The sequence below is a fragment of the Salarias fasciatus genome, chromosome 14, assembly GCF_902148845.1.
Source record: "Salarias fasciatus chromosome 14, fSalaFa1.1, whole genome shotgun sequence".
Classification (NCBI taxonomy): Eukaryota; Metazoa; Chordata; class Actinopteri; order Blenniiformes; family Blenniidae; genus Salarias; species Salarias fasciatus.
Window position 1 is genome coordinate 27,236,282 of NC_043758.1, and position 27,587 is coordinate 27,263,868.

The following is a 27,587-nucleotide window of genomic DNA, read 5'->3' on the forward strand; positions in this document are numbered from 1 at the left end:
CACACACACGGGAAACCTGTAGCGCCTCTGTCTCTGTGCCATCGTGAGCATTTACGCACTGGAAGTGAAGTCTCGTGCAAGCTTAACTGAAGGTTCCTCGTTTTCGACAGGTATTCTTAACCCCTTAATATCCACATTATTGATTTTTTTTTTATTATCATTTGGGAGTATCAGGATAAATTTGTAAGTGTGGTTCACGAGCACGCAAAGGCAAAGGCACAATAACATGGACATAAAGAGACCAATTCAAACTCAGAGTGCGCATTGTACGGCATGTAAGGGGGTAGTTAAAATCTCGCTTCCATTCTCCCACGGATCTATTTGCCATAGGAGATAATGGGCGCATGCGGAGGTGCGCGAGCCCGCAGGGCCAGCAGCTCAGTGGGTCTTTGTTTCCCTGCTGGTGGGCGCTGTTAAAAAGAAACGGAGATGCTTCCAACCAGTCTGCACAGAAGTTCATTCTCCTCCAAATTGGCCACTGAGACCACACAACTGCTGTTTCCGTCTTCCCTTTGACAGTGCGCTGTATTGTAAGATTCTGTTATTTGACACATGACCACGCAATATCATGCATATTATTTTTAAATCTCAACTAAACTCCGAGGTCGTAATGCGGCTTCAGTTAGGCTATAAGAGGATGCAAGAAATGGGGTCCCAATGTCCTGAAACGTGCGTCATAATTGGATGGCTTCATGAATGCATCATCCAAGCTACCTTGTGCCTTCGGCTGTCAAAATAAATAAATACATAAATAAATAAATAAACATAACAGGGGACTTTTTCTTCCGGAAATTGTTAAATTCATTTGAAGATATCTAATATCATATATTTAATATACTGTATAAAGTATGATGTATATCTAAACTCATAGGGTTGCTATTGCAGCAACTCCTCATCAGTAGAATGAAACTAAGTTTGGTTACTTATTTAATTTTATTTTAGATGTTGCGCAAATGTCATCAAATGTGCTGCGCTTCCCTTTAAGACCTGTTGAAATATGCAGCATGGTCCTCGTTTGTCATTATGTCAGCTGGTATATAGATGAGGAGAAATGCAATCCTTAGTTGACATCTTGCTCCTCCTCTATGCGCCCAGCGAACTCCTCCCCCCTCCACCTCCTCTACCTCCTCTCCCTCCTCCTCCTCGTGTCGGCTGGTATGTAAGGTGACACCAGCCAATCACATCTCATTCCGCTTCTACCCAGCAGGGGAAGTCAGCACAAAGAGGCGGAAACTTGTTCTCTCTCTCTCTCTCTCTCTCTCTCTCTCTCTCTCTCTCTCTCTCTCTCTCTCTCTCTCTCTCTCTCCCTGAGGTGGAGGATGTATATAAGTGCTAAAGCGTGGGATTTCTGTATCAATGTGTCAAGTCTCCGAAGGTCCTCTCTCTGGCCGGGTGAGAGAAAAAGGCGCACACAGGTCGCGCACGGATCTGTGCTGACAGTGTGGTGTGAACTCCACTGACTTGACCTGAGAAAGACGGGAGGAAAGAAAAAAGAAGAAGTATAACCATCACTTACTCACCTCTTTGACCCTGAGTGCTGCCACGTTGAGACGGGAAGCCCATGCAGCCGCAGCCTCCGGGCAGAGCGCTGTCCACTGCCTGTGGTGCTGAACCAGAGAGCCCGGATCCTGCAGCCAGGAGAGACGCAGCAAAGAACCAAAAATAACATTTAAAAAGCTGCACAAAGTGTTTTTTGTATGTATGGATCGGAATCAAGTGAGAGGCAGAGAAGAAAGCGCGGAGCTGCAGAAGTGATGGCCGGACTTCCCCCCGCCCTCAGCGTCACTCCGGCGGTCTGAGCACGGCAGCGCGCACCGGAACCCAGCGGAGAGTGACAGAGGCTTTTCCGTCAGTGAGGTACGCTCCTACTCCTCGTACACCAGAAAATTAGGGGGAGATTTCTTCTCCTTCTTTTCTTTTTCTTTTTTTTTTTTTGCTTGATTCTCAAAAGGCTCTACATACATGCAGCTGCGACAATGGGCTGTATCAGCTCCAAATCGCCTATTGGTAAGCAACGTCTTAATTTGCTTTGGTTTAAAATAAGGAGACAAGCACGCTGGAGGAAGCCTGATTTTTTTTTTCTTTACCGCATTTGTTTTGCTGCAGCCAAGGTGCAGAGGGTGACATTTTGGGGGTTGCTTATAGTTTGCATATGAAATTGCGCTGCTGAGTCATATGCAGACAAATAAGGGTAAATGCAACGTTTAATTCACAACATACGAGCTGACAGAGGGTACCGTACCTGTTTTATTTCTTTTTTTTTTTTTTTTTTTTTTTTGGTGGGGGTGGTGGGGATGGGGGGGGGGGGGGGGTGTCTTCCAGCCCAAAACATCGCGAGGCTACGAGAGTTGCAAAAGAAGCTTTTTTTGGCGAGCACGGCAGTCGGAGGCTGAGAAGACGGAGATGCTCTTGACACCGCGGAGGGATGCTCGGTGTCTTTTTATTCTGTACTAACGCGAGGTTCCGTCCTGACACCATGGTTCTGACCGCACTGACACAGTTCAGCTGCAAGGTATGGACCAGTTCTGTCTTCCTTTATCTTTCTTAAAAAAAAATAAAATAAAAATCTTGTTATCCTCATTGTGCGCTCACACACGCGGACAAATCTTGAGACGTGTCGTTTTCGGAGAATGGGGGATAATCTGTCCTTAAAATGTCAGATTAAGATGCATTCGTAGAAATTGGAAAGGGCAGTCGGGGTCGGTTCCTCTGAACGCACGCCATGGATCGCTTTGTTGTTGCCAAGAAACAAACTCCCTGTTGCCGCCGCATCTATTTGCTCTCACGGTTGTTTACACCTTTGGCCGTGCGCGCGTGCCTCTGTCTGGCGGCTGCTGTGAATGTCGCCGGAGGGGCCGTGTCTTGTGCGCGCTTTACTCCCCTAACCTCTCTGACGCGTCTCTCCTCCACCAGATGTTATCATCCCGTCCACCCCCTAACCCCAAATGCCCGTTATTTATTGGTCTGGGTCTCATCCATCCATCCATCCATCTACAAATCCAACCATCCATGCAGCTGTAAAACATCCATCCACCTTGTAATCTGTCCTTTCAAGTCAATTCACGATGATATGAGCGCATCATCTCCTGGTTGCAGCCTGCATGAAGAGAAGCTCCCGATTCTCCGGAGACCCCCCTCATTTTCAGTGACGGAAAGGTGTTCTTGCTGCTTGTCTATTGTGAGCCACCTGTTTGACTCTCATATCTCTGTGTGTGTGCCTGGATATGTGTGACGGAGAGGGAGAGAGAGGGGGGGGGGGGGGGGGGGGGGGGGGGGGGGGGGTAGAGAGAGCTCATGTTGTTGGTCCTGACCTAATTGTGTTGATTTGTTCATAAGTCTCTCAGAAAGCTTGAAAGACACCAGAGACAGGAAAGGGAGAGACATGCACGGCTGAGGTCTCTCCATCTGCAGTTTCCACGACAACAGCAACTACAGGGAGAGCAGTGTGTGTGTGTGTGTGTGTGTGTGTGTGGGAGCAAGACCTGTAAGTACAAATCGGCTCTCAGATAAATAGAAATATCATGAAGCTGCAGAGGAGACGCTGCTGCGGCTTCAGTTGTGGCGGATCACAGTCAGAGGATGATCGTAAGCTCATGCACACGGGAGAGCCGCCACAAGTTTCAGGCTCATCCCATTCCCCATGTGGCAGGGATTTCATTCAGAATGCAGCACCATCCCTCATTTATTTCCTTTCTCATTCACCGTCATGTCATTGAAACGGCTTAACCCTTTATTGGGCAAATGGCAGTAGCATTAGAAAACTGTGGAGGAAAACGACAAATACAAGGTTTATATTCCTTTTATAAGCATCAACATGTTTAAAGAAAACAACGTTATTTATGCTAAAAGTGTTGTGTGTCATGTTTACTGTAATTTTTTTGTAAATAACACATTACAGTAGGATGGCTGGGTCCATTGAATTTATTATTTTTTTTTATAATAAATGATGATATGAATTAGTTTTTTGTGCAATTTTATGAGGTTTGATTGCATATTTTGCAAGTATTTTTGTATTGATTTCAAAGTTTTTAAGTATGAGAAGATAATTTAATTACACTTGAGGGTGAAATTCTGAAATTTTTAGTAGGTGCCCTAAAATTGCAGAATTACAAAATATTCTTGAGCGCATAACAGTGCAGGTGTCCATTGTAATCATGTATGTATGTGACAAAATAAATTTTGCTGTTTCCATGCAATGAATATGTAAAATAAACAAACACTGGTGTGACATTCTAGTGAATCAGTTTTAAAACCTTCTAAAACTTTTATTAAACACCAATTAGAAAAGCCTTTCTCAAGATAGAGAAATTACTGAAGAAGTAAGTAATTATTTTTTGTTAAAGATTTCAATTCATATGAGTTGGTTCATTCGTGCATTCCTCATTCATTCATTTTCCTGCTCACAGTCTGGTTGTGGGAATCCCATGTCGTTGTGTCCGGCTGCAGAGAGGTGTTTCTGCCGTCGTTTCTGCCCAGCTGCCTCTACGTGACCTGAGAGACACAGCGAATCTTGTGCACGCAGCGGTCCACACGCTCCCGCTTCTCTGGGCACAGGCTGTGGAAATCTGTATGTATTTTGTGGAAATTGACAGCTGATGTGTCAGTGTTAAATCCTGCGTGAGCCTGTTTGTGGGCGCTGGGGGCTCGAATGACCGTCACATTCTGCAAATCTCTCGCATCTCTCACTCCTTCGAACAATACTTTCATTGACCGAGGTGGCCTAGATTCAAGGATACAATACACCACAGGGCACCTGATCTCATCACACCCAATTAAACGGCACATATTGAATTCTGCTGGTGGGCAACTTGAGCCCCGGGTGCTAAACGGCGGAGGCTTTGACCCAGTGGGGAGTGAGTGATCGGCCTTGATATTGGACTCAATATTTGAGATGGGTGCCGGCGACTAATCGAGCGAGTTGTTCTTTTCACAGACAGTAACCAGAAACGGCTCCTGGCGGCGGAGCGCCGGAAAGAAGAGCCAGGCACTGACATTTAGAGGCCCACCTCTTAATCTCATTTGGCAAATCTGATTTATAGAGTGGGGCGAGCACGCACGTGTGTGGTGAGTGCCAGGATGTGGTGGGAGCTGTCCATGGTGCTGAAATCATTCGCCCACCCCTCCCTACTCCCAAATCCCATCCGGCAGCCAGTTAATAGGCACCTCTGCTCCTGCGTGGTCCCAGAGTGTGTCAGGTCCCGATGAGGGCCGCTGATAGAAAGGTTAAACTCGTGTAATCAACCGGATTGTCATATATCTGAAGGAGGTTATGTGACGTTTGTGGGCATGAGGTCGCTTGGTGACATTTGCGGTCCATGTTGTCCTCCACCCCCAACCCAGTATATTGTATGACATGTATTAAATTAATCAATGGGGAGGTGAAAAATAAGAGAACTGACAGTATCATAGGCGTCTCTTATTCTTTTGCCTCACGGCTTCTCTCCTTCCAACAATCTGGATCCTCTTCATGAGATATCAAACAGGCTTGGGCTGCAGCCAGTCGTACCTGCATGACGCGGCATGGCTTGGAAATGCATGGAAGAGGGGCCTGCACACTCACCCTTTCCCTTGTTATCTCACAAGGTTTTCTCCGGCTACACTGCACTAAATTAAAACAAAACAACAACGGCATAGTAACAACTGCTTCAAAGTATCTTTTAAGTTCTTTATTTTAGCATCCCCAAATAATAGACCTGCTACAACCAGGATTGTAATATTTTTAATTGAGTATTTGTTTGACAGTTTTTTCTCTTTTCTCTGTGCACTTTGTGTATTCGTATCAGGAATTAACTTTCATGTTGTGATTGGGTTTTCTTTGTGTGAAAACTGCAGTGAGATACAGAACCACCACACACTCCCTGATACGGCCATCACCGCCCCTCGGCCCGCTTGGAGGCATGGTCTGGTAGTTTGGCTGGCATGATGATCTCAGCCAGTGGCGGTAGAGGTTAGCCGCATCCTAAAACTCATAGTTGGTCGCTCTCGCTCCAGTTAAAAAGAAAAATATGTGGTATTTATACTACAGTATATAAAATGTATTTTGTCAATATTTTCCCCTCTGTATACTCAGAGCCAGAATGTGGAGCAGAGCTGCTGTGAGTTTTAGGATTTGTTGGTCTGTTGTGAACTTCACGTGGCTCTCTTCCTCCTCGACAGTGGCGGTCGACCGTTCATTGCGCGTGGACTGGAGCGAAGCGAGCTCCCTGTCCGACCTCACGCTTTTGGGGAGCACGCGGACCTGCTTGGCACGCAGACTGATACTGACAGCACCTCTGGGCGCTCTGGACTTCAGCGAGGTGCCCTTAACTCTCTCTTTATTAAAGAGCACTGCTCTGCCTTTTTTCTAATGGCTTAGCATTTGTGGCTCTGCTGGGCCTCGTCAAGAGTTTTCGATGTGACTCATAGCCCCATTTGTCATGACCACAAGTTGATAACCTGTACCTGAAAGTTTTGAACACTTATGATGGCTTGGCTGGAAAAAGAGAAAACTGTTCCTCTCAAAACTCATGATTACAATACCGATTGCACTTATATCAATTAGTTTTCAAGCTTTCGCACCTCCTTGTTCCTCCTAGTGGTTCATTTCTCTTCCTTACCAGCTCAGTACTACAGCACAATGCATGTCAGTGTTAGGAGGCGCTTTTTTACTGTTGAAAATATACACCACTCATTCATGTTTTAATAGATTTTGAAGTAGTTGATTTATTATAAAAACCACTGTGATACTTCTTTATTTGCTTGCTGGCGTTCACCATGAATTTATTGAATGCTGAATTAGACATGTTGGTAGAGGATGTTAGATCAAATAAATCTGAATTTGAATGACAAAAAAAAAAAAAGAAAAGAAAAGAAAATCCCATCTCGGAGAGTTCAATAACAAAAGTCACGGGGAGCCATTTGAGGAAATGTCTCTCACCGTAATAACAAGACCATTTACTCTGAAAGTTGAGACAGTTTACAGCTATTTTCATAACCAATGGAAACAGGCACTATGTTAGCATTTTCAGACATCGATCACACAAATATTCATTTGCTGAATGACCCGGTCTGCAAGAAAAACTACTGAATGGATCGTTAGAGTGTTTTCTTTCCCCATTTCTCAATCATCTTCCACACGTTTGCTAGAAATATAAAGTTTGAACCCATTTTTTTCTACACCTGAAGCTTGAGTAGATTAGGCCATTGTAGCCGTTACATCGGGAGCCTGTCATGATTGATCAGCGACGGATCCAAAGTTCGTTTAGGGGGTGCACTTAGAAATCTTGAAAATGAAGTCTGCCATTAAATGTTTTTCTTGAATAGTAAGTAGAAATAAAGTCTTGAATGAATTTTTATTTATTTATTTTTGCCTCTGTTATCAAATTATTGTTTTTTCTTTGTAAAGAAGATATATCTATCTTTAACTTCCCATTAGGCTGGACATGTCCCATTTGGTTACATTGTTTTTTTTTTTTTCCACATCTGCTCATCAGAAGCTCATTAACAGTTTCCTGAGCAGCATTAGTGCAACTTTATTCAAGCATATATTCAAAGTGAAATCAAGGACATAACAAACATCCTTTCTGAAATATTTTCGGGTTAATTTTTTACTCACCCAGTGCTGGATAGGAAGGTTTACACAATGATTGACACTCATGGTTAATCAGACAACTGTGTCTGACATTAATGCCACTTTTGTGTGACTACAAGATTTTTCTTTGCACTACTGTGGTTTTATGTGCAAATTTATTGTCTCTTGGCTGGAAAATTATTATGTACCTGCCCTTGACTGATTTTTCTTCTTCTTCTTCACTGATTTTTCACAATAGAGGCGCTAGGAGATGGTTTTAATGGCAGACATTACCTTATGGCTTGTCACAGTAGGGAAAGCACCAGTGAAATTAATGATGGCTTGGTTGCGTTAAGAGTCCCAGTAAGGCCCGACACAGACCCGGCACGCGCAGGAGCTGGACCTCGCTTATGTAGAAAGCACCAAGCATTAATAGGCTCCTTCCCCTCCTGCTGTGACAGGGCAAAACGTGCTCTAAGAAGCAGCAGGCGCTTTTGCAGTAACTTCATTATAGCTGTAAGGCTTGATTTACGGAGGGTGAAAGCAAAGTGGTGGTTTGAATGTATAAAGGTGGGAGTCAGACTCATTTTAGGACATATAAGCACCATAATTTGAAGAAGCTTATCCTGAAAATGTTCTCAATTAATAGAGTTTTTTAGCAAACATATCAAACCTAACCAGAGGGAGAGATAACTGATTGATGGCGACAATACAGGATTTGCATTAAAAACATGACAATGAGATAGATAAAAAAGACATTTCTCATAAATGTTATCAGGGCACATAACTAGCATAATGCTGTAATAATGCCAAACATGTTTGCAAATAGCATTTATACTGTACATGTTTCCGTATTTCTAAAATACTGACGATAAAGAAAAATGTTTTATGGAAGCTAAGGCTACAGGTAACCGAGTGAATTGTAACCCAGTGAGGCACCTACCAGACACGCCCGATCAAAAATGACAGTCTCTCTGTAATTTGCCACATGAAGCAGAAAATTATTTTCTCAACCTTTCCTAGTTTAATAATTACCTTATTAATCAAGCTATTCAAGTCTGTAATGTGTGTTTTCAACCCTGGGTTCTTTCCCCATTCGACTTTTCATTAATGTCAACCAGTCGGTTTTCTACTTATTTACAAGCCATTCAGCGTGATTAGCAATTAATTTTTAATTTGGGATTTTAAATGGAGTCTCAGTGATGTGTGAATGTAACAGAGAGTCTCTGCTGCGGAGCTGCTGATCCACTTACACCAGTAGTAGAGGCTTATTTGAGTTTTCATCATTCAGTGCAAGTGTGAGACAGTTTTTTTTAAAGAATGTATGATGAGTTGAAGACAAATGACTCAAAACAAAGTAAAGACTGTGTCGACCGCCTGCTGGTGGTAATTTGGGAGTCAGACGGTGGATCTGTCGAAAAGAACTTGATTAAAGTTGAGGAGTGAAAATACCTTGTGAACTTGTTTCATTGGGACATAAAATCTTTTCTTGTTCTTAATCGGACCAAACCAGTACAGATATAGTATAATTAGCCAATATGGCAACTACTAGTTTTTACATGTGTTTTATTGTCTGCAAATATTACACACACCGAGTGCAGCTTCTTCAAAAACTCCTTTTGACTTTATAGTATAAATAGATGCGAATGTAGCTTTGCTAGCAAGAGGTGAATAGTTTTCACTGTTACATAATACTACATCAGATGCTTCGTTCTGGAAAATTGCTTTTCTTCATTGTATTTTTTTAAATTTTTAATGTAATCCTGAGGGACCACATGTTTTACAGTCCAGAGCCTTGCTAAAAAATGGTGAAAATTTTTCTTAAAACTACAAAAATAGTTATAATAATTTGCCGTGTGATGTCTCTACCATCAAATAAAAATGATTCAATTTCTACATTGTATTATTAATCAATCTGTGTGTTCGTTTAGAAATGATACCTAATCCCCACCACTTAACAGTACATAACATTCAAGTTGTTTCATTTTTGCACATGAGGGGGCAGTAATGCTTATTACTACTGCTAATGAGCATTTTGCTGGTAGTCCTTGCCACTTGTTACCTTCTTGAATTTTCTGTTTGTACTGGTGTGTGAGTCTGTAGCTACTTCTTCTATTCTTCTTCTGCTCGTTCGTTAAATTGTTCTGTAACAGTCTGATTAAGTTTTTTTTTAAAAATATGCTACATCCTTTACCACGAAGATGATTCTTGAAGAGGAAGAATCATTTGAGATGTTGGGGTTCATCAAAATTGAGAATGAAAGGTTCTTTATTTGTTTTTTGCTTTTCGTTTTTAAATCATCCATTGATTCAGTGGTGTGTTCCACGGTATCTTTTACCAACGTGTCAGTAGCACAATCCCTTGAGTTTGAGGAGATGTGACTTTCATGACAAACACATAAGGCTTGGGTTTTTCTGAGTTTGACAGGTTCTGGACTTTTCCATCTTTCTATTGGGAACCTAAACTTCACACCACTCAAGAGCGGCAGTTTTGAAGATGCTCTGACCCAGTCATCGAGCCATCACAAACTTGCTCAAATCTTGATGTTTGTTCATTTTTTCCTGTTCATAACATCAACTCTTCAGCCAGAATGTTTTGGCTCAGTGTCGAAACCAGCTCGGCTCTGTATGTGACTGATGTTAGAGGAATGCTCGATGATGAAGATGATGACGGTAATGAGGCTGATGAATCCGCGTCGCCTCTATTGCCTGTGCGCGCCATCTGGGTGCAAGCCTGATGTGTCGCAGTGAGGCAGCCAGGCTATGATTAGCGGCGGCAAAGTGATCCGTTATGAAATGCGGCCTCTTTCTTTGTGGGCGTGCCTGGTGTTGAACGAGCGGCGCTGTGAGAACCACGGCTCGCTACATGTCTTTCATTCAACTTTGTTTTTAGGTCTCACTTCAGTACCAGTTTGCATGGTCGGCTACAATGAAGCAAAGAAATGCAGAATTGTGGCTGTGTTTAGTTTTTCTTGTTGGAAGAATTTGGAGACAGAAAGCAAAGGATGGAGGGGAGAAAAGAAGAGGAGAATGTTCACGCTATTTTCCATGAGAGGAACCAGATATTTCACCCATCTGTTTAACAGAAACCACTCATATCTTGTCATCTCATCTGTCAAATGATGTATTTTCCCACCAATATTTGATAGAAACTATTCCTCAAAAAAAAAAAAAAAAAAAAAAAAAAAATTAAGTAAAAATACGCTAAACTGTACTTTTTTGCCTCAGTTTCTCAGTAATGTTTAAATCCCAACAAAACTTTTGACTGGTCCAACCAAATGTCTAATTTCGCAGTTTCTGACCCACAGCTTTGCTTATGATCGATGATGCGGCCAGAGCCGTCCGTTTTCCCTGATCAGCAACAGACATCCAATATTCTATAGTCATGAACGCAAATGTGCCAAATCGATTGTGCGTGTGTGTGTGTGTGTGTGGGGGGGGGGGGGGGGGGGGGGGGGGGGACGACACAAACCATGCTTTATGACCAGGAACACATTAAAAAAAAAATCCATAGTTAAAAAAAAAAAAAGTCATCCCAAACTTGTCAAAACAGTTTAGTCCAGTTTTATACTCCTTAGCCTCACTTTATCCATTTTTCCTGTTGTAATATCTACAACCAGAACAAAAGCACCTCCTCTGTTATTTATTTCTATGAGTTATTTATATTCATTTATATGATTATACGAGTACATCACCAATCAGCATAAGGTTAGCATCGGCACACAATCCCAGCATTTTGTGGAACAAATCAATACATAAAACCTTGAAATGCACTTCATTCTTTCAAGCAAAGCAGATTTGTAGACATTAGTCATGTTGGCTTTGTATCACTCACTGAATGTCTTGTCTGCTCTTGACTTAAAGAATGTAGTTGAGTTTTCCTCTCACGATGTCTCTGGGCTGTGCGAGCTCAGAAATACGCCAGTTAACCAGTGATTTAAAAGCCAGAGGTGAACCTGAGCGGCATCATGACAGCCTACTGTCTGCATGCAGTAGACCGTGAAGATTTATGGCTTTTTAACCTTCCTTGTTCTTCTGGTGCCCGGATAGTTCCTCTGAAAAGCCCAGACACTCAAACGCGTCCCGTTCAAACCTGCTCAGTCTTCTGTGGAGCCGTGTTTGAGGTGTGTTTATCTGTGTGTGGTGGAAAAAAGAGGCGATGCAGCAGTGTAATTGAAGCACTCAGTCTGCTCTGGGCTCACTCTGCTGTTCAGTAGGGCAGTGGGGAAGTGGCGGGGGGAGGGGAGCAAGAGGAAGATCAATGGAGTAGGAGACACTCAGGCTGACGGTTTTACCCACTTTCAAAAAGCTCTTTCTCATCCAGACTGTTCAGCCATAACATTATGACCGGTGACAGTGATAGTGAATACTTTCTCGAGATGTTTGTCAGAGTTTGTGACCAAACTGTATTTATGTCAAACTGAGAACAAGGAATGAAAAGAGGTGAACTTGTGGCAGGATTATGAATGGTTGACTCACTGCTGCATGTGGTGCCCCACCTCACAACTTAAAAAAAAATGAAGAAAGCATGCTTTATTGATCTGCTTGGGAAATTCCTTCCCTGCATTTAACCCATCCTATTCCTAGAGTACCTTGAGTATACATCCTAGAAGCTGTGGACTGCTATAGTGTGGCATCCAGAGAGCTCCTGGGTCAAGGGTCTTTCTCAGACACACAGTGGTGACCTGTTATCTACAGGATTTGAACCAGCAAACCTCAGATCTCAAGTTTGCGTGCAGGAATTGTGGTGAAAACAGGTTCTGTGATTATGACCACTGAAGAAAGATGATGGGTAAAATCTGTGGTCTTGTGTCATATGATGAGATGGCTCTCACCTTTATTTGGCTGTTGAGAACCTGCGATCATTTTGTGACATTGCTATGAGTTCCATGACGGCCCACTCACTACACCACACCACTGCCGCCTACATTCACCACCAAGCAATCAAAATGCTGCAGAATATAAGAGCACAACCTGTACAACAGTGTGTTGAGTAATGAACTTCTAGGGCTGCTAAAGCCAGTACTGGATGTAGCTTTAACATTTTAATAGAAGCTATGATGGCACATTTTCGGAGACATCACTGGCCTCAACGCAGCACTTTGGCCTCTCTGAACTTCACAAATACCAGACGATCCAAGTACTTTGGTCTGAATACCCGACTGGAAAAACAACAGCTGTGAAATGAAGTTTGGAGATATTAGGCATGGTGAAGTGGGAGTTTTTCAGGTTGGATCCCCCCCAAAGGTGTGTCAAATCCTCCCACAACCCACTGCACTGATTTCTCAGGACAACTATTTGAAACCATGTTCAGTGGTGGGTGGACAACATTAAGAGTCTGACTCCATTTTCAATTAAAAGCCAACACAATATATTGTTCTCGCGCTCCTCGAGGGTACGTGTCACGTCTCCTCCAGATTATCCTCGCTCTGATCTGCGAGCCGCTCCATGGTGCAAGAGGATTACAGTGCCTGCAGCAGCGGCTGATACGATCAGGAGCTCGGTATCCACCCTGCTCTCACCGAGCCCTCCGGACAAACCGTTTTGTTGATTATTTGTTTGTTGCTCAAGCTGGCATTTCACTTGTTTTAAGGTCAGGGAAATGTTTCTATTGTGAACTAACTTCATCTAGTAATGTCCTCTTCTCTATGAACTCAATGTCTCAATGTTAAAAAGTCACTTAATGATGGAAGAAAGTATTAATGGAAGGTTTCACTTCACAAGATCTGAACGAATGCTTACATAGCCTAAAGCAGTGGTTCTGAAAGGGGTGGGCCTTCCCTGGGGGGTGCCAGAGAGCTTCCAGGAGTACACAGCAACAACAAAACTCAAACAGGGTATGGCTTTTCATAGAAAACAATAAAATAAGGCTCTCAGAGAGAGCAAACCTCCCACTAATCACTTTTTCAATGTTCCATTATCGTTCAGCCTGTTAGATCTATTATCCGGTTTTATCCTGTTAACCAACCAACAAACAAAGCACCCAACAGCAATGTGCCTAAAGGGGGAGATAAACAAATGGGTGGAGGGTGAAAGTAGTCCTTTTCCTTGAACCACATGTTTTATTACTGAATTAAAATGACAAAATTAGCTCTCCGACAGTTGCAGACTGACCAAATATCAAATCAGTGGCAAAAGACAAGGTCTGCTGTCTATTGAATCATTATACATTATGTTAAAAACAATTAACAAAAAAAAAAAAAAAAAAAAACCCTTTTGCCTTGAGACAAAACGTGCAAAGTTCAATTCGAGAGGTTGGGGGCTCTCATTCCTATCTTTTTTTTTTTTTACTGGAAGTCCTTTTTGGATGAGTATAGATGTGGTTTATTTATACCTGCACCATCCACAGTGTATCCAGCATGGAGTTGCAGGAAGCTGGAGCCGATCCCAGCTGACTCTGGGCGATTGGCAGAGTTCATCCTGGACAGGTGGCTTGTCCATCACAAACTGGGGTCCTGTGCAAAATGTGAATCATACGAGGATGCTCGCAAGTCAAATCAAGTAAAACATAATTAATTAAATGTTAAAGATGAGATATGTTACCATGAAAAACTAAATATCAGATAGTAGTGACCCTCACACCAACAGACCCAGCCATTGAAACAGTTTTGAAAAACCATTGCCTGTGGATACAGTTGGAAAACACTCAACCATGCAAAGAGCAAATGAGATGTTAAACAGAAGAACAGATTAGCTGTCTTTGTGGTGCTCATGCTCTTTCAGAATGGGCCGAGTTGAACAAAAAAATTTTAGAAGTTTTCAGAAATATTTGGAAAATGTTGGACAATATGTCATCAGGGCTGAAAACACAATGAAATCAGGGGGAAAAAAATCCTTTTACAATTTTGACAGGAACTTTTAGGACGAGAGCTGCTTTTCATAGATGCAACAAAAAGCTTTGATCCCACTTTTTTGAACTATACTGCTGGTTTCACATCATATTCAAACATTTGTCGGTCTAAATACCCTTCAATTCTCAGTTATATGAAAGGCCACGTCGTCTAATTCCCTATTAATTTTACACAGCAGCTCCACTTTTCTGGAATACAAAAAAAAAAATCCTCATCTTTGCTCCTCTAAATAAAATAAAAGTGACAGAAACCATAGTGTCTGGCAGCCACTATCAGTTCCATCATGCACTGGACACAGTCTGCACCTGTTGGGATGTGCTTGTCTGCCCCACACCGTCATCAAATTGCCCAGTCAGCCGAGTGCACTGACCCACATTGAGGAACGGCACGGTGGCGTCGGCTCAGCGTGAGGCCTTTGCCGTTGACGTGACTGTTTCGCACGTGAGAGCAGGTGGGTCTATAAAAAGAGTTAGCAGACAAAGGAACTTGTCAACACTCGATACTCCCACTGTGGTTTGGCTTTAGAGCGCAGACAGATTGATGTAGGTGAGGAGGAGGGGGTGCTTTTCAGTTTGGTCCTCTTAAGTGTTCGTTTCCACTCGGGAGGCCTCGCTTGGGTAACAGCAGTGGCAGTGTGTACCTAATAGAGACACACACACACACACACACACACACACACACACACACACACACACAAAATGAAGCAATCCAAGCACAAAATAAGTCTGAGATTTTTTTAATTCTTACTTGTCTTCATGTGTGTAATGACATAGAAATCAGCCAACAAATTTCTGAAGCTGATTTTTCTATTTGTCTCACTTCAGTGGAAAATGTCTTGCAAAGTAAGCTTGAACAGGTCTTTTGACTTGACGTAACAGGCAAAATTATGTCCTTTAAAGGAATACTCCACCCAAAAAACGATTTGGCCTCATTTTCTACTCACCCTCATGCTGAGAAACACTCTGGAGCACTTTTTTGACGCTTCAAATGCAGTTGGAGATGTTTGGGGATTTTCGTTGTCAACAAACAGGGACCGACAGAGCCCGACAGAAAAAATGGTCCATAAAGTCCACAAAACGTTCCCATTTTCCTTCATACTGCTTGTCCGCTGTAATCCAAGTGTCCTGAGCGCGTAATGCCCATAATTAATTCTTAACGAGGTCATTTAGTACATTTTAAGAGCCCAAACAGTGCGCTCTGGTACAGCGCCATTGCATGTCTGCGCGCGCACCCTGAACTACGGAAGCCGCGGCAGACCAAGCCAGACGCTTGCGCGCTTTCAGCGACTACTTTTCTAAATTGCAAGGGTAGACGAAGAAGTTCCGCTGTTTATATTCTGCTGTGAGTGACCGAGCTGTGGACAATCACAAAAGTGATTGGCTACTGTTTTAAAGCTTTGAATTCGGTGTCCTGCTGAAAGGGCACAAGCGTGTTGCTTGGTCTGCCGCGGCTTCCGTAGTTCAGGGTGCGCGTGCAGACATGCAATGGAGCTGTATGAGAGAGCCCTGTTTGGGCTCTTAAAATGTACTAAATGACCTCGTTAAGAATTAATTATGGACGTTATGCGCTCTGGACACTTGGATTACAGCGGACGAGCAGTATGAAGGAAAATGGGAACGTTTTGTGAACTTTATGGACCATTTTTTCTGTCGGGCTCTGTCGGTCCCTGTTTGTTGACCACGAAAATTCCCAAACATCTCCAACTGCATTTGAAACGTCAAAAAAGTGCTCCAGAGTGTTTCTCAGAATGAGGGTGAGTAGAAAATGAGGCCAAATGGTTTTTTGGGTGGAGTATTCCTTTAACACCTGCGGCACCAGATATGTGAGTAAAGACCAAGATTTTCAACAAGCTGAGACCGAGTAAAGACCAAGATCGGCCTTGAGTCGACAGACACAGTCAGGTCCTGGCGTGGTTTGTGGATGTATCTACGTTTTAAGCGTTTGAGTTTGTAACTCTTTCTCAGTCGCCATGTCTTGGTAGCAGTAAGAAAAAGCGAGCAGGATGCGATGGAAGTAGAGAGACAACAGAGTCAGCAGGACAGAAAAGTAGACATGCAGAGTGAATCAAAACAAAACGTCAAGATACTGAGGTTTTCTTTTCTTTTTTTTCTTCCCACCATTGATTTAATGGTTTATGAGACAATTTCTGACATTGAGGAGAGACATTTTCAGTCTTCATTGTTAAGACAATAAAAGATGGGGCATCTGTGCACAATCAGTATTAAGCAGCACATGTTGATAATGGTTAGGCTTGTATTGCCACAGTCAATGACAAATTCATGTACGATACATGTCACAGCAGAAACCAGGTTTGGAAAACAGCTGCAAGGGGCGAGGAAGGTGGTCAAAGAGGACCAGCACTCAGTGGGGATGATAGATGTTTTTACTTGAGATGTAACGAAGTGAGCCACAGTTGGTTTGATGAGCCTGTTTGGTATATTGGAGGCATAAATCTCACAAATGCTCAACCCACCGATCTCCTGTCCCTGTTTTAGTATGATGACATCTGAGGTATTCTCATAACGTAACAGATTTGCTCACCAGTTCTTAGATTGAGAGTAAAGAAAACACATTATGCAGTATGAATATGTTCAATTTCACATGGTAAAAGTTCCATTTTATGTAGCCCAATATGGCTGCCATATCATTATGTCACAAAATGCAAATTAGATTAGTTTATTTACTTATATTAAAAACTGTCACGTGTTTGTCTCTTAACTCTTTTCAAGCTACTAAGTCTCGAACCCAAAACAGAACATTTCCCCCCAAAAAACTAAGCAAGCGTAGAATCACCAGCAGGAGCAGAAATATCTGCTTCCTGTGCAAGGTTGCTAGAAGTTAAAGCATGGACTGGTGTGTGAAGAGAAAACACTTCACTTTCCAAGGTTTTAAAAAAACACTGAAGTAGCTGTAGAGGTTTCAATGCAGGAGTCCCTGTTCCATCAAAAGGCAGCTGCGGGTTTTTCCTCTGAGTCATAGCAGGATGAATACACCGGCTGCTGTACAACTTTTGAGTCACACTATCTGTGTCTTTTTCTTGTTTACTCTTGTCGTTTCAGGTGAATGTTGATGACACCATTGAAATGTTACCAAAATCAAGAAGAGCTCTCACCATCCAAGAGATTGCTGCATTAGCACGATCCTCCCTGCATGGTAAGGGCCATGAACCGGGGTGGCACTGCCTTGCTGCAAATTATCATCTCAAGGTTTATCTTAAGTGTAACATTGCATGTTTGCCTTTGTAGGTATTTCCCAGGTGGTGAAGGACCATGTGACGAAGCCCACAGCCATGGCACAGGGTAGAGTAGCCCATCTAATAGAGTGGAAAGGCTGGTGCAAGCCCATCGACACTCCGGCAGCTTTGGAGTCGGACTTCAACTCTTATTCTGACCTCACCGAGGGCGAACAGGAGGCTCGCTTTGCTGCTGGTAAGTCACTCAATTCAACATCCCAACGTTACAAGAAAACCCTCCCACATCGAGCTCACAATTGCTAGTTGTAACTCAGGAAACAGGTCTTGTGAGAATGTCTATGCATATTTTCATTATCCACATTCCTGATATCTCAAAGCAAGGTCATGTGCTTGAGAATATGTTTCACTCCTCGGTTAGACAGCCTAGTCAAGGAGACAATATGAGCCCATGAAGCCACTTGAATCAGCAATCAAACATCTTCCAGGACATGTGATCAAGTCCAGTTGATCTGATTCAATAGCTTGTTACAATCTGACTCTGCGATGTTAAAAGATCACAGTCAAATTAAATGGAAATATAGAACAAAGGTAGGAATCCTCAGGGTGCTTCACTGGTTTCCCCCTGCAATCCAAAGACAAGCTTGTTAGGCTAATTGGTGCCTCTAATTGGCCCAGGGGTGTGTGTGTGTAGATTTCTGTCTCGCTCTCTCGGTGCTCGCAAAAGCGCCACAGTGTATCTTGATTTCCATCCAGTTTTAATATAACCTCTGAAACCGTGACATATAGGTGAATACAAAATCAAAATGCTATAAAAAAAAAAAAAAAAACACCACAATCTCTTACCTGAGTCACACTTGAACGTGATCAACACCTAGAAAACGAGACAATGCAAGTCAGTATGGGGTTAGAATGCATGCAGGAGGCACTGTCACCTGATCGCTAACAGATTGGCCAGACCACCGCTGGAGGTGAGGTGCAATGGGTGCTTGGCTCTCAGCCAGATTTGGTTCTCGACAAGGTGAACGACAATAATAGAGGAACAGCGGCGCTGCCCTTCTGTAAAGTTGTGAGACAAATAAATGAGACAAAAGGCAGATTAAACCACTTGAAACTGCTCTGCACATAAGGCAGTTGATTGCAGTTCAATTGAAAAACCTGTTAAATGTGCACATATATCAAACTTCATAGCAGAGAGTTTTAATCATGGTGGTTGGGAACACTGTTTTCAGCTTGACTTCTACATGCTACTAGCTTGATAGCGAGTAGTTAGCTTACATTGCCGCACGTCTGATCCTTCAGTCATGGGAATCCCTTGTTCCCGTGTATACAGACATTCTTTGCAAAATCAAAAGATTTCTGAAAAGACAACATGATGTGAATTCACTTGAAAGTTCATGCAAATGGGGGTCTTCGATGCAAAGTTTTTCTAGAAAACACTAAAACACTCCAAAATGCCACGGAGCCTTCGCCTCACCAATCTGTATGTCGGTGATAAATGCACACGTTGTGTACATTATAATATGCTATTTTATTGCAATCTTCAGTTTGAATATACAGTCCAGCAGCAGATGTGCTTATCATTCACATCCAGTATTCCACTAATTGTTGGACGAATCTGATCTGTGCAGCCAGGGGTGTGTAGCTTTTAAAATGAGTGCTGTCAGGTCATGGGTCATGCATTTTTCTATTGTCGTGAAGGAAGAAAACCATCAAAAAGCATAATTGGCCAGGTACTCCACACATACATATTATGAAACCAATGACTCCAAACCTTTTTTTCTTTGGATTCACTCCAGATTTCCTGTAAAAAAAAAAAAAAAGGATCTGAAACCTTTCCCAACACTGTCGCACACTCACACCATCACACGACTATAGGGACCTTAATCTAAAAGCAGTAGACAGTTTCTCAGGTCTTCTCTACATTTAAGAACGTGGCCTATTCTGTTCTTTCACAAATCCACACACGCAAACTCCACACAGGTTTAGTAATTGAACCCATGACCTTTGTGAGGTGAGAGCGCAAACCACTGTTCCACCATGTGGCCCCTGATGATGTCTTTCTTTCAGGAAGGTGAGTTGTCACACAGAAACAGTTCTTTTGTCACACAGCAGCCATCCTCAGTCCTGAAGTCCAGCTGTCTCTTTCACTGTTTGGCTGACGGAAATTCTAAACCTTTATTTTAAAAGTGTCAAGACAGTGGTGTATCAGTCAAGAACTCATGTTATGCTCAAACCCGTATAGAGCCTTGGCTCACTGACAATATGTAAAAGTGTTAAAAAGGATGTGGACATGCTGAAATGTGTTGACGCTCTGGACTTCAAGTTGTGTTAGACTTTGAAAATTGGCCTTTCGATCTAAGATAAAAACTGTCGATCCAGTCCATGAATTATTTGAACACACCTATTTTCAGTGGATTTGCCATCGACAACTCAACCTATTCAATATTCAGCACAGTACATGCACATTGCAGAAGAACAGGATATGATGTTGTATTTTTGCCCTTGTTCAAAAAATATTTCATGCTTTCATTGTACTTTTTTTTATTGTTCGATTATAGATTAAATCACAGTGCACTCAAACCTGAAACAAAAGTCCTCAATAACACCGCTTGTATAAACAAGATGAAGTGTGAATACCCAGATCAGGGATCCAAATAAGACTACATGTTTGTCATTTTTCTCAGCTGCCTCCTCTACCTGTACTCACTCACTCATCCTTCAGCAGTCATCCAGTCACTCTGTCCCCTCATTTGACGCTCGTCTCTGCCCTCTTCACTGTTTCCCGTCTTTTTTCGCTCGTCTTTCCTCCTCCCACCCTCCCACCAGCCCTCCGTCCGTCCTGCCATTCGCTCCCTGCAATGCAGACTCTCAAGGTTAATTTGCACAGTAAGGTTTCGCTCCTGGCTAGTGGCAGCGTGACGGAGCGATTTTTTTTGCTCTCTGCCTCCTCCTGTTCATGCTTTCTTTTTCCTTCCCTCTTTAATATATAACTATTTACATGGCTTCTGGCCTCCGCTCACGTCCCCCTTCTGTGATTTTATGGTTTCATCTGCAGCTCTAATTAGTGATTCTGAAGAAGCAAAACGATCAGAATATGTTCAGTCAGACGCATTTTACAACGGTAGTATATTCAACGAACATGTTCGACCTGGCCATCCTTTCTGTTGTGCAGTTATTTATTAAAACTGTTTAACATGAAAAACAATGTGATGAAGTTGAGGAGCTTGGGCAGAGGTAAACATGATAAAGGAATCCCAATCTGGCTTGTTTCATCCGTGCACGTCCGCAACACGAGGGAGCTGCCAGTTGTGCTGACTCCATTTATTTTTTGTGAAGTTTCTCCTTGTAGCCCGGTGATGGTGTGACTGTGGATGACTGGACACTCTGTGTGAATGTCAGCGAGCGTGTTAGTACATAAAGTCAGTAATGTGCCAACGTGTGAAGTGAGCGCTATGTGTGTGTTCCAGCGCGCGTGTGTGTGTGTGTCCAGCTTCACTCAGTTTTTTTGGGTGCAAAGCTTGTTAATGCAAAGCGCTTGTGATGTGGCTCTGCTGGTAGAGGAGGTCGCCTCGCCGCTTTAGTCCAAGGTTGGTTGTTCAATGGAACACCGTGCCCTGTGCATGTGTCTAATGCCCAGTTCACTCGCATCATTTTAGCGTTTTGGTTTCAGAATAGTTTCATGTTTACATGGCAATGTTTTGAAAATCATGTAGTCAGCATGTAGGCTTGTTGTAACGAAACCAAACAAATGCATGCAGTGTACAGTACTCCATAAACAATACCGAGTACACAGAGGTTTGTACAGACAGATGTTATTCTGAGTAAATTATCCACAAAACTCACAAATTGGAACTGTAGTCTCTTCACACAAGCGTGTGATATAGCACACTTTATGCAGGACCTCAGGAAAAGAGGCCATTATGTTCGATTGTTCAAGTTATGTTGCAGTTCCTGTATTGTAGTTTCTGGTGTAATGTAGCTTTACTGAAATATATACAGCCTACCCACGTTTACATTATTCCAAGAGTAAACAAACTCCCTCAGACAACCTAAACCTGGCTGTAGGTTGTAGAACAGATTTTCTTTGCAGCATGTGACAGAATCCGGAGTGATATCTCATCAAGCTGTGACTGTTGTTCCTTAAGCGACTATAATTAGCTGTCTTTCTTCATTGTGTGGAAGGTGTCGCAGTGAATTATCACCTGACAGGATCCTCTCAGCTACGCGGATCAATTGAACATCTTTGTGTTGGTTTTACCATCTTTTTTAGTTGACTCGTCAAGTTGTCTGCCGTTGTTTCAAGCCGCAGCTGCTTTCAGTGAAAAAAGAAAAAACCTTTAAGGCCTCCGTGCAGCACCTGGCCTGCGCCAAAGCGGCAGGTGAATTTATAGTGTAGCTGCCAGACACAGGGGAGCATTTAGCAGCAGAAGAACCACATTTTTAAACTTTGAGGAAAGTGAATCGTGCTTTTATGTTCAAGAGACAGCAAGAGTGTGTGTGTGTGAGTGTGTTCTACATCAGTAATAATGTTTCTCTGCTAACCAGTCTATCAAGCAGTGTACATCAGTTTGCTTTTGAAGTAAATTGCGCTGCACAAAAGCCTTCAGCAAACAATCCATATACATATTCAGAGAGCAGCTGAATATTTGATATGACTACTGTAACACCAACTGTGGTTACATGGACCAAAATTGGTTCAATTAAATGCTGACCCGATTAAATTTTGCACCACATAAACACTTCAATTCTATCATATTTAACCCATCTGACTGAAATTTGGTGAATGAAATGGGTTTATTTTGGTTTTTCATCCAATCATAGTCCATGAAAACAGTACACCGGGTTTTTTCCGACAGTCTGAGTTTTGTCCGCATGTCTGTGGTGACAGTTTACCAAACATCATGACGTGACTGCGTACACACTCAAAAAAGCCTCCCATGCTCGTCTCTTCTTGAATGCACTTTGCACCAAGCTTTGATGTTGCACTTTCAGTAATAATCGGGACTAATCTGATCTTCTTGTCAGAAAGGATTCAACCTAACTGACAAAAAAGTGACCATGTAGTTGCAGCTAATGTAGCAAACGTAGCAGTTGGCATTTCGACATTCACAGATTTATTATTTCTCATTGACCTCTTCTGGGCTGGTCAGGCACCAATGCATGTGTTGTTTGACGTAACCTGGCCTTCTCCGCCCTTTCTGCCTCAGTCTCTGTCAGGATAACTGGAATAAAACAGGTGCAAAAGATGTGCAGATACGAAGATGAATGAAGCATGTTTTTGGCTGACATTAAAGTAGGCCAACGTGTTGCTTTCACAGCCACAGAGAGAGAAGAAGAGGGTTTTGGGAGTGCCTCTGTACCTGTGGGTGTGCATCGTCACTTTATTCTTCTCCCCGGTGCGTGCGTCAGTGGCATTGGAAAAGAATGTATTGGCATGAAGGCCGTGCATCTTCTTTTTGTAAATAAATTGAAGGAATGGAAAAAAAAAAAGTCTTTCAGAGAATGACTAGAAACAAGCAATTGCATTTACTCAAGGATGTGCCAGTGCTTGTGAGGAGAGTTCAGGGCCCAGATCCAGCGCATGATGAATGAGAGCATCGATCTCTTTCTCTGTGGGAGAGTACGGAATGAATACTGAGAGAGAGAGAGAGGGAAAATCTAAGTAAGAATTGGAAGGACGGAGCTGAAAACAGGGCCGCTGGAGTGAGGACAGTCAGGTGAGTGGATGTAACGTTTCATTGATAGAGACGATTGGAAGGAAGGCAGGCGGGAGGAGAGGAGGGAATACAAAGCAAGTGGAGGGTGGAGGACGAGGGTGCGTGGACAAATAAAAGGGTCTCACTCTCTGATTGGCTGGCTGCTGATGAAGATTGAAGGCGATTGGACCTTTATTGGTTGCTTGCTGAGTCATCTCAGCCAAACACACACACACACACACACACACACACACACACACACACACACACACACACACACACACACACACACACACACACACACACACTGCTGTCTCCTCTGTGGCCACACATATCTTATAGGTGACATATGTTACTTTCAGGGCTAATCACTCAATCATCCATCACCATGCAGCAGAAACTATCTGTGACCTGCAGCCTGAAAACACATGCATTTATTGTCAATTTCAAAAGAAACAACGTGATTCTGTTTTGTAATGAAAAAATTTAAGAATTGTTCTCTTCTTAAGTGGATCTTCAGTTCAAAAGAAGCAAGGAATATGAGGCAAAGCACCTGTGTGATTTAGGCCCTGTTTTACACAGTGTTTTAAGTCAAAATGCCTTGTTTTTGAGTTTTTGTTTCAGAAAACTTTGGTGTTTACACTGCAATGTTTTAAAAATGATGTCAGTTTACATGGAAACAGCAGAGACATTGAGGCCATGTCTTGTCACTGTTGGGTGTTTTTGTAATGAAACCATACACATGCACGCAGAGAACAACACACTGTAAACATTAACAGTGGCGATGATTTGTGTGATTTGTTTGACATCAGGTGTGGCGGAGCAGTTTGCCATCGCCGAGGCCAAGCTGAGGGCCTGGTCTTCAGTGGATGGCGACGAATCCAACGACGACTCGTACGACGAGGACTTCCTGCCTGCCAACGAGCCCACCACACAGAGTACAGGTACATCTTATCCACTCCTCCTCCTCCTCCTCCTCCTCCTCCTCCTCCTCCTCCTCCTCCTCCTCCTCCTCACCCTCCTCACTCTCCCTGTTTGCCATTGTCCCACTGCCCTAGTTTTCTTCTTCTTCTTCTCCCTTTTTTTTTTTTTTTTGTTTCTCAGTGCAATTTGATATCCCTCCTGCAAGTTTAATATCATTTCCTTTGGTGCAGAGGCAGAGTGTGTGAGCAGGTTATAAATACACTCTGTGTGTGTGTGTGTGTGTAGGTGTGTGTGTGTGTGTGTGTGTGTGTGTGTGTGTGTGTGTGTCACTGCTTTCATCTCGATGGCCCGAACAGCCAATAAACTGTGTTGCAGCTCATAAAGTTGAGCTTGTTGTTGCTTCTCCGTCTTGATCCTCGAATCAGAGAGTTCTTACTTCATAGAAAAAGAAAAAAAAAAACATTTATGAATGAAACACAAATGTTCGTCAACTGACCACACAGTTACCCTGGTATTAATCAGATTCAGTCAGTTTTCCTTTTTTTTGGTGGTCATACAATTTGATAAATCTGATAAGGCGGAGTGTATTGATGTAGAGATGGTGTAGATCTCTTCATCATAATTGTTTGAGTTTTGTTTAAACATAAACATTTTCACCATATATTCTCTTTGCAACAACGGAGCTGTGTTAAAGTGGGAAATTTTGAATTTAAAAGTAAATATGCCACAATTTTACCAGTTTGGCCCTCTCAAGAAGAAACTAAGCTGTATATGGCCCCAGAACGTGTTTGCCATACTTGCTATATGGGGTTAACAAATTATTACTCTCTTGTCTTACTTCCCTGTAAAATTGTGTAGAGATGAATATGCTGTAATTGCCACTTTATAAATAAAGCTGAATTGAAATGAATTTAATTGAATTGTGTCTAATGGTGAAGTGGCTGCTTCTTACCTGTACAGTTAAATAATCTAAAGCTGTTGCCAGTTGAATAATTCTTAGAGTTGCAAATTTATTTTTTTTCAAATGAACGATTGTGATTTATCACAAAAATGTTACCTGAAAACACAAAATCAATCCATTTGATGTATAAAAAGAGTGATTCCTTTGACAGCAGCCAGCTGAGCCCCTCATGTCTCTCTGGAGACACACTAGGAATGCATTACTTTTAAGATGAGCTTTAAAAACCACTCATATAAATGTATTAATTCTCAAAGAGCCCTTGGATAACTTCTGAAAGTAGAATTACCAATTTAATAGCATATCATACTGTTTATTTTTGTTTCCATGTTCATCGTCTGTACCCTTCCCTCTAGATGTGCCGTCGTATCCTCCCTACCTGAAGGACCTGATCCACAGCCAGCTCTGCCAGCACCTGGGCCTGCGGGGCCCCTGCTGCGAGGGCGGAGGGGGGAGTGGCGAGGGGGGCGGCAGCGGAGAGCCCTCCCCGACAGCGGGCTCCCCGGACACCCTGTGCTCCAGCCTGTGCAGCCTGGATGAGCACCACCCGCTGCTGCGCGACCTGGGGGCCCGACGCGGCGGCGGCGGTTGCGGCCACGCCCACAGCAACGCCGCTGAACTCGCCGCCAAGATCCTGTCGGCGCTGCACGGGGGCGAGGAGCTGCTGCTGGCCCGGCTGCAGCGGGTGGGCCAGAGCGGCCCCGGCGGAAGCGAGTGCGGCTTCCACAGCCTGGGCGGGGGTGGGCGGGGCATCAGGCCCTGCGGCGGCCAGGACTCTCCGTGCTACTCCATGTCGTACTCCGAGACGTACCTGTCGCCCGGCGAGGACGACGACACGCCCTGCAAGGACTACGAGGGCACGCTGTGCCAGGTGGAGGCGGAGGGCGGCGGGGTGGAGTACGACCCTCGCAGGAGGGTGTCCGACGTGGCGTCCTCTGGGGTGGTGTCTCTGGATGAGGAGGAAGAAGAGGAGGAGGAGGAGGAGGACGAAGAGCGGGCAGTAGAGCCAAACCACCAATGACTCCTCGCCTTTCAGCTCAGTGTTGAATCCCTCTTTTTCTTTTTTGCAAGAACTCCCCGTTCTCCTTTCACAGTGTCCAGAAACCCTCAGAGCATGTTGATTTTTTTAGGCCCCTCCCCCTTGACTGATGTGTAAACTCATCCATCTTTGCCTTACTCGCAGCATTTCGACTCTGACCTTCCCACCGCTTTCCTCCTCGTCCTACTCCACTTTCTATGAAGGCGTCCAAACAATCCCTTTTTTAAACCGGCGAGTCCCAAGGTTACTGGGGCGGTCCAAAGTGAAAAACCAGTCGTGGGTGTGACGCCCTCGTGCGAATCCCTCCGCTAACTGACGCCACCACCGCGGAGCAGTGACTGAGGGTCCGGACTCTTCGACCTTTACCTTTGCATGTGTTTTTTGCAAGTGCTGAAATCAGTGGGCTGACCCGGTCTTGAGCACGATTTGTAATCTCAGCTGTTCTGTATGTCCCCCCTCACCCCCACCCTCCCCACCCTCTCCACCCCTCCCTCCGCCCCCAGCTCCTCAGCATCTCCCAACAGAGGGAGGGTAGGTTAAGATCCGCCCTCACCTCCTCCCTGCCCCCCCTCCCTCCTTTGCAAGAGACTAAATAGCATCCTTTGGGGCATGGCTTGCTGGGTATGCCAAACTATTTAATAACCCTGTCACTACCAATTATGAGCAAATGCCGGAATGTCTTTAAAGTGACAGGACATAGTATGTATTTTAAGGTAACAAAGTTTCAAAGAAAAAAAAAAAAAAAGAGTATGAAACGACAGAAATGATATGCTTTTATCGTACTAGTTTTCTATCACTCCAACATGTTGTTGTTCACATTATTCCTCACGATGGACATCTGCTGTAACAATTGACTAAAGCTACTGAATATTTTTTTGGGGTGGTGGGAGGGTCGGGTGCATTTTTTTCCGGTGGGACCCTTGTAGAAAACGCTAAAAAACACACAACTTTTTTGGTTGATCTTAAAAAAAAATAAAAAAAAGTACACATCATCAGCAGCGGCAACAACAAACAGAATGTTCCTGAAGTGACCCTTCGGCGACGGAAAGTTTTTCTTTTTGTTGTTTTTGTTCTTTCTGTGAAGGGATCAGTTGCATCGGAGATTTTTCTATATTTTTGTATGCATTGTCTTGCTTTGATCTCTTTGCCTACGCGGCGTGCCGGTGTATGTGGTTTTTTTGCACGAAGCTAACGTGGCCGTAGAATTCTCCTTTTCTTCGTTATCACTGTGTGATATAGTCTACTTGGGAAAAAAAAAAAAACTAAACAAAAAACAAACAGAAAAAAAAAAAACCCTCAACGATACAAATGTGAATTTTTTTTTTTTATTTCAAGAGGATACTGTGATACAGTTCATTTCCATCTGATATCCTCCTGA

At 43.3% G+C, this 27,587-nt stretch overlaps 1 protein-coding gene across 4 annotated transcripts; it reads left to right on the forward strand.

Annotated features, from left to right (window-relative positions):
* Positions 1 to 1,656: 1,656 nt before the first annotated feature.
* Positions 1,657 to 26,201, forward strand: fam131ab (family with sequence similarity 131 member Ab). 4 transcript variants are annotated; one of them, XM_030109101.1, is made up of 6 exons: positions 1,657 to 1,857; positions 6,157 to 6,296; positions 17,459 to 17,552; positions 17,645 to 17,827; positions 24,101 to 24,232; positions 25,527 to 26,201. In XM_030109101.1, exons 3-6 carry the CDS (start codon positions 17,483 to 17,485, stop codon positions 26,189 to 26,191), a joined length of 1,050 nt encoding a protein of 349 aa, XP_029964961.1. In that variant the 5' UTR covers positions 1,657 to 1,857; positions 6,157 to 6,296; positions 17,459 to 17,482; the 3' UTR covers positions 26,192 to 26,201. The 4 variants fall into 4 exon arrangements, with proteins under 4 accessions (XP_029964961.1, XP_029964960.1, XP_029964959.1 ...); XM_030109100.1 differs by lacking the exon at positions 6,157 to 6,296; XM_030109099.1 differs by lacking the exons at positions 1,657 to 1,857; positions 6,157 to 6,296 and adding an exon at positions 1,888 to 2,007.
* Positions 26,202 to 27,587: the final 1,386 nt, after the last annotated feature.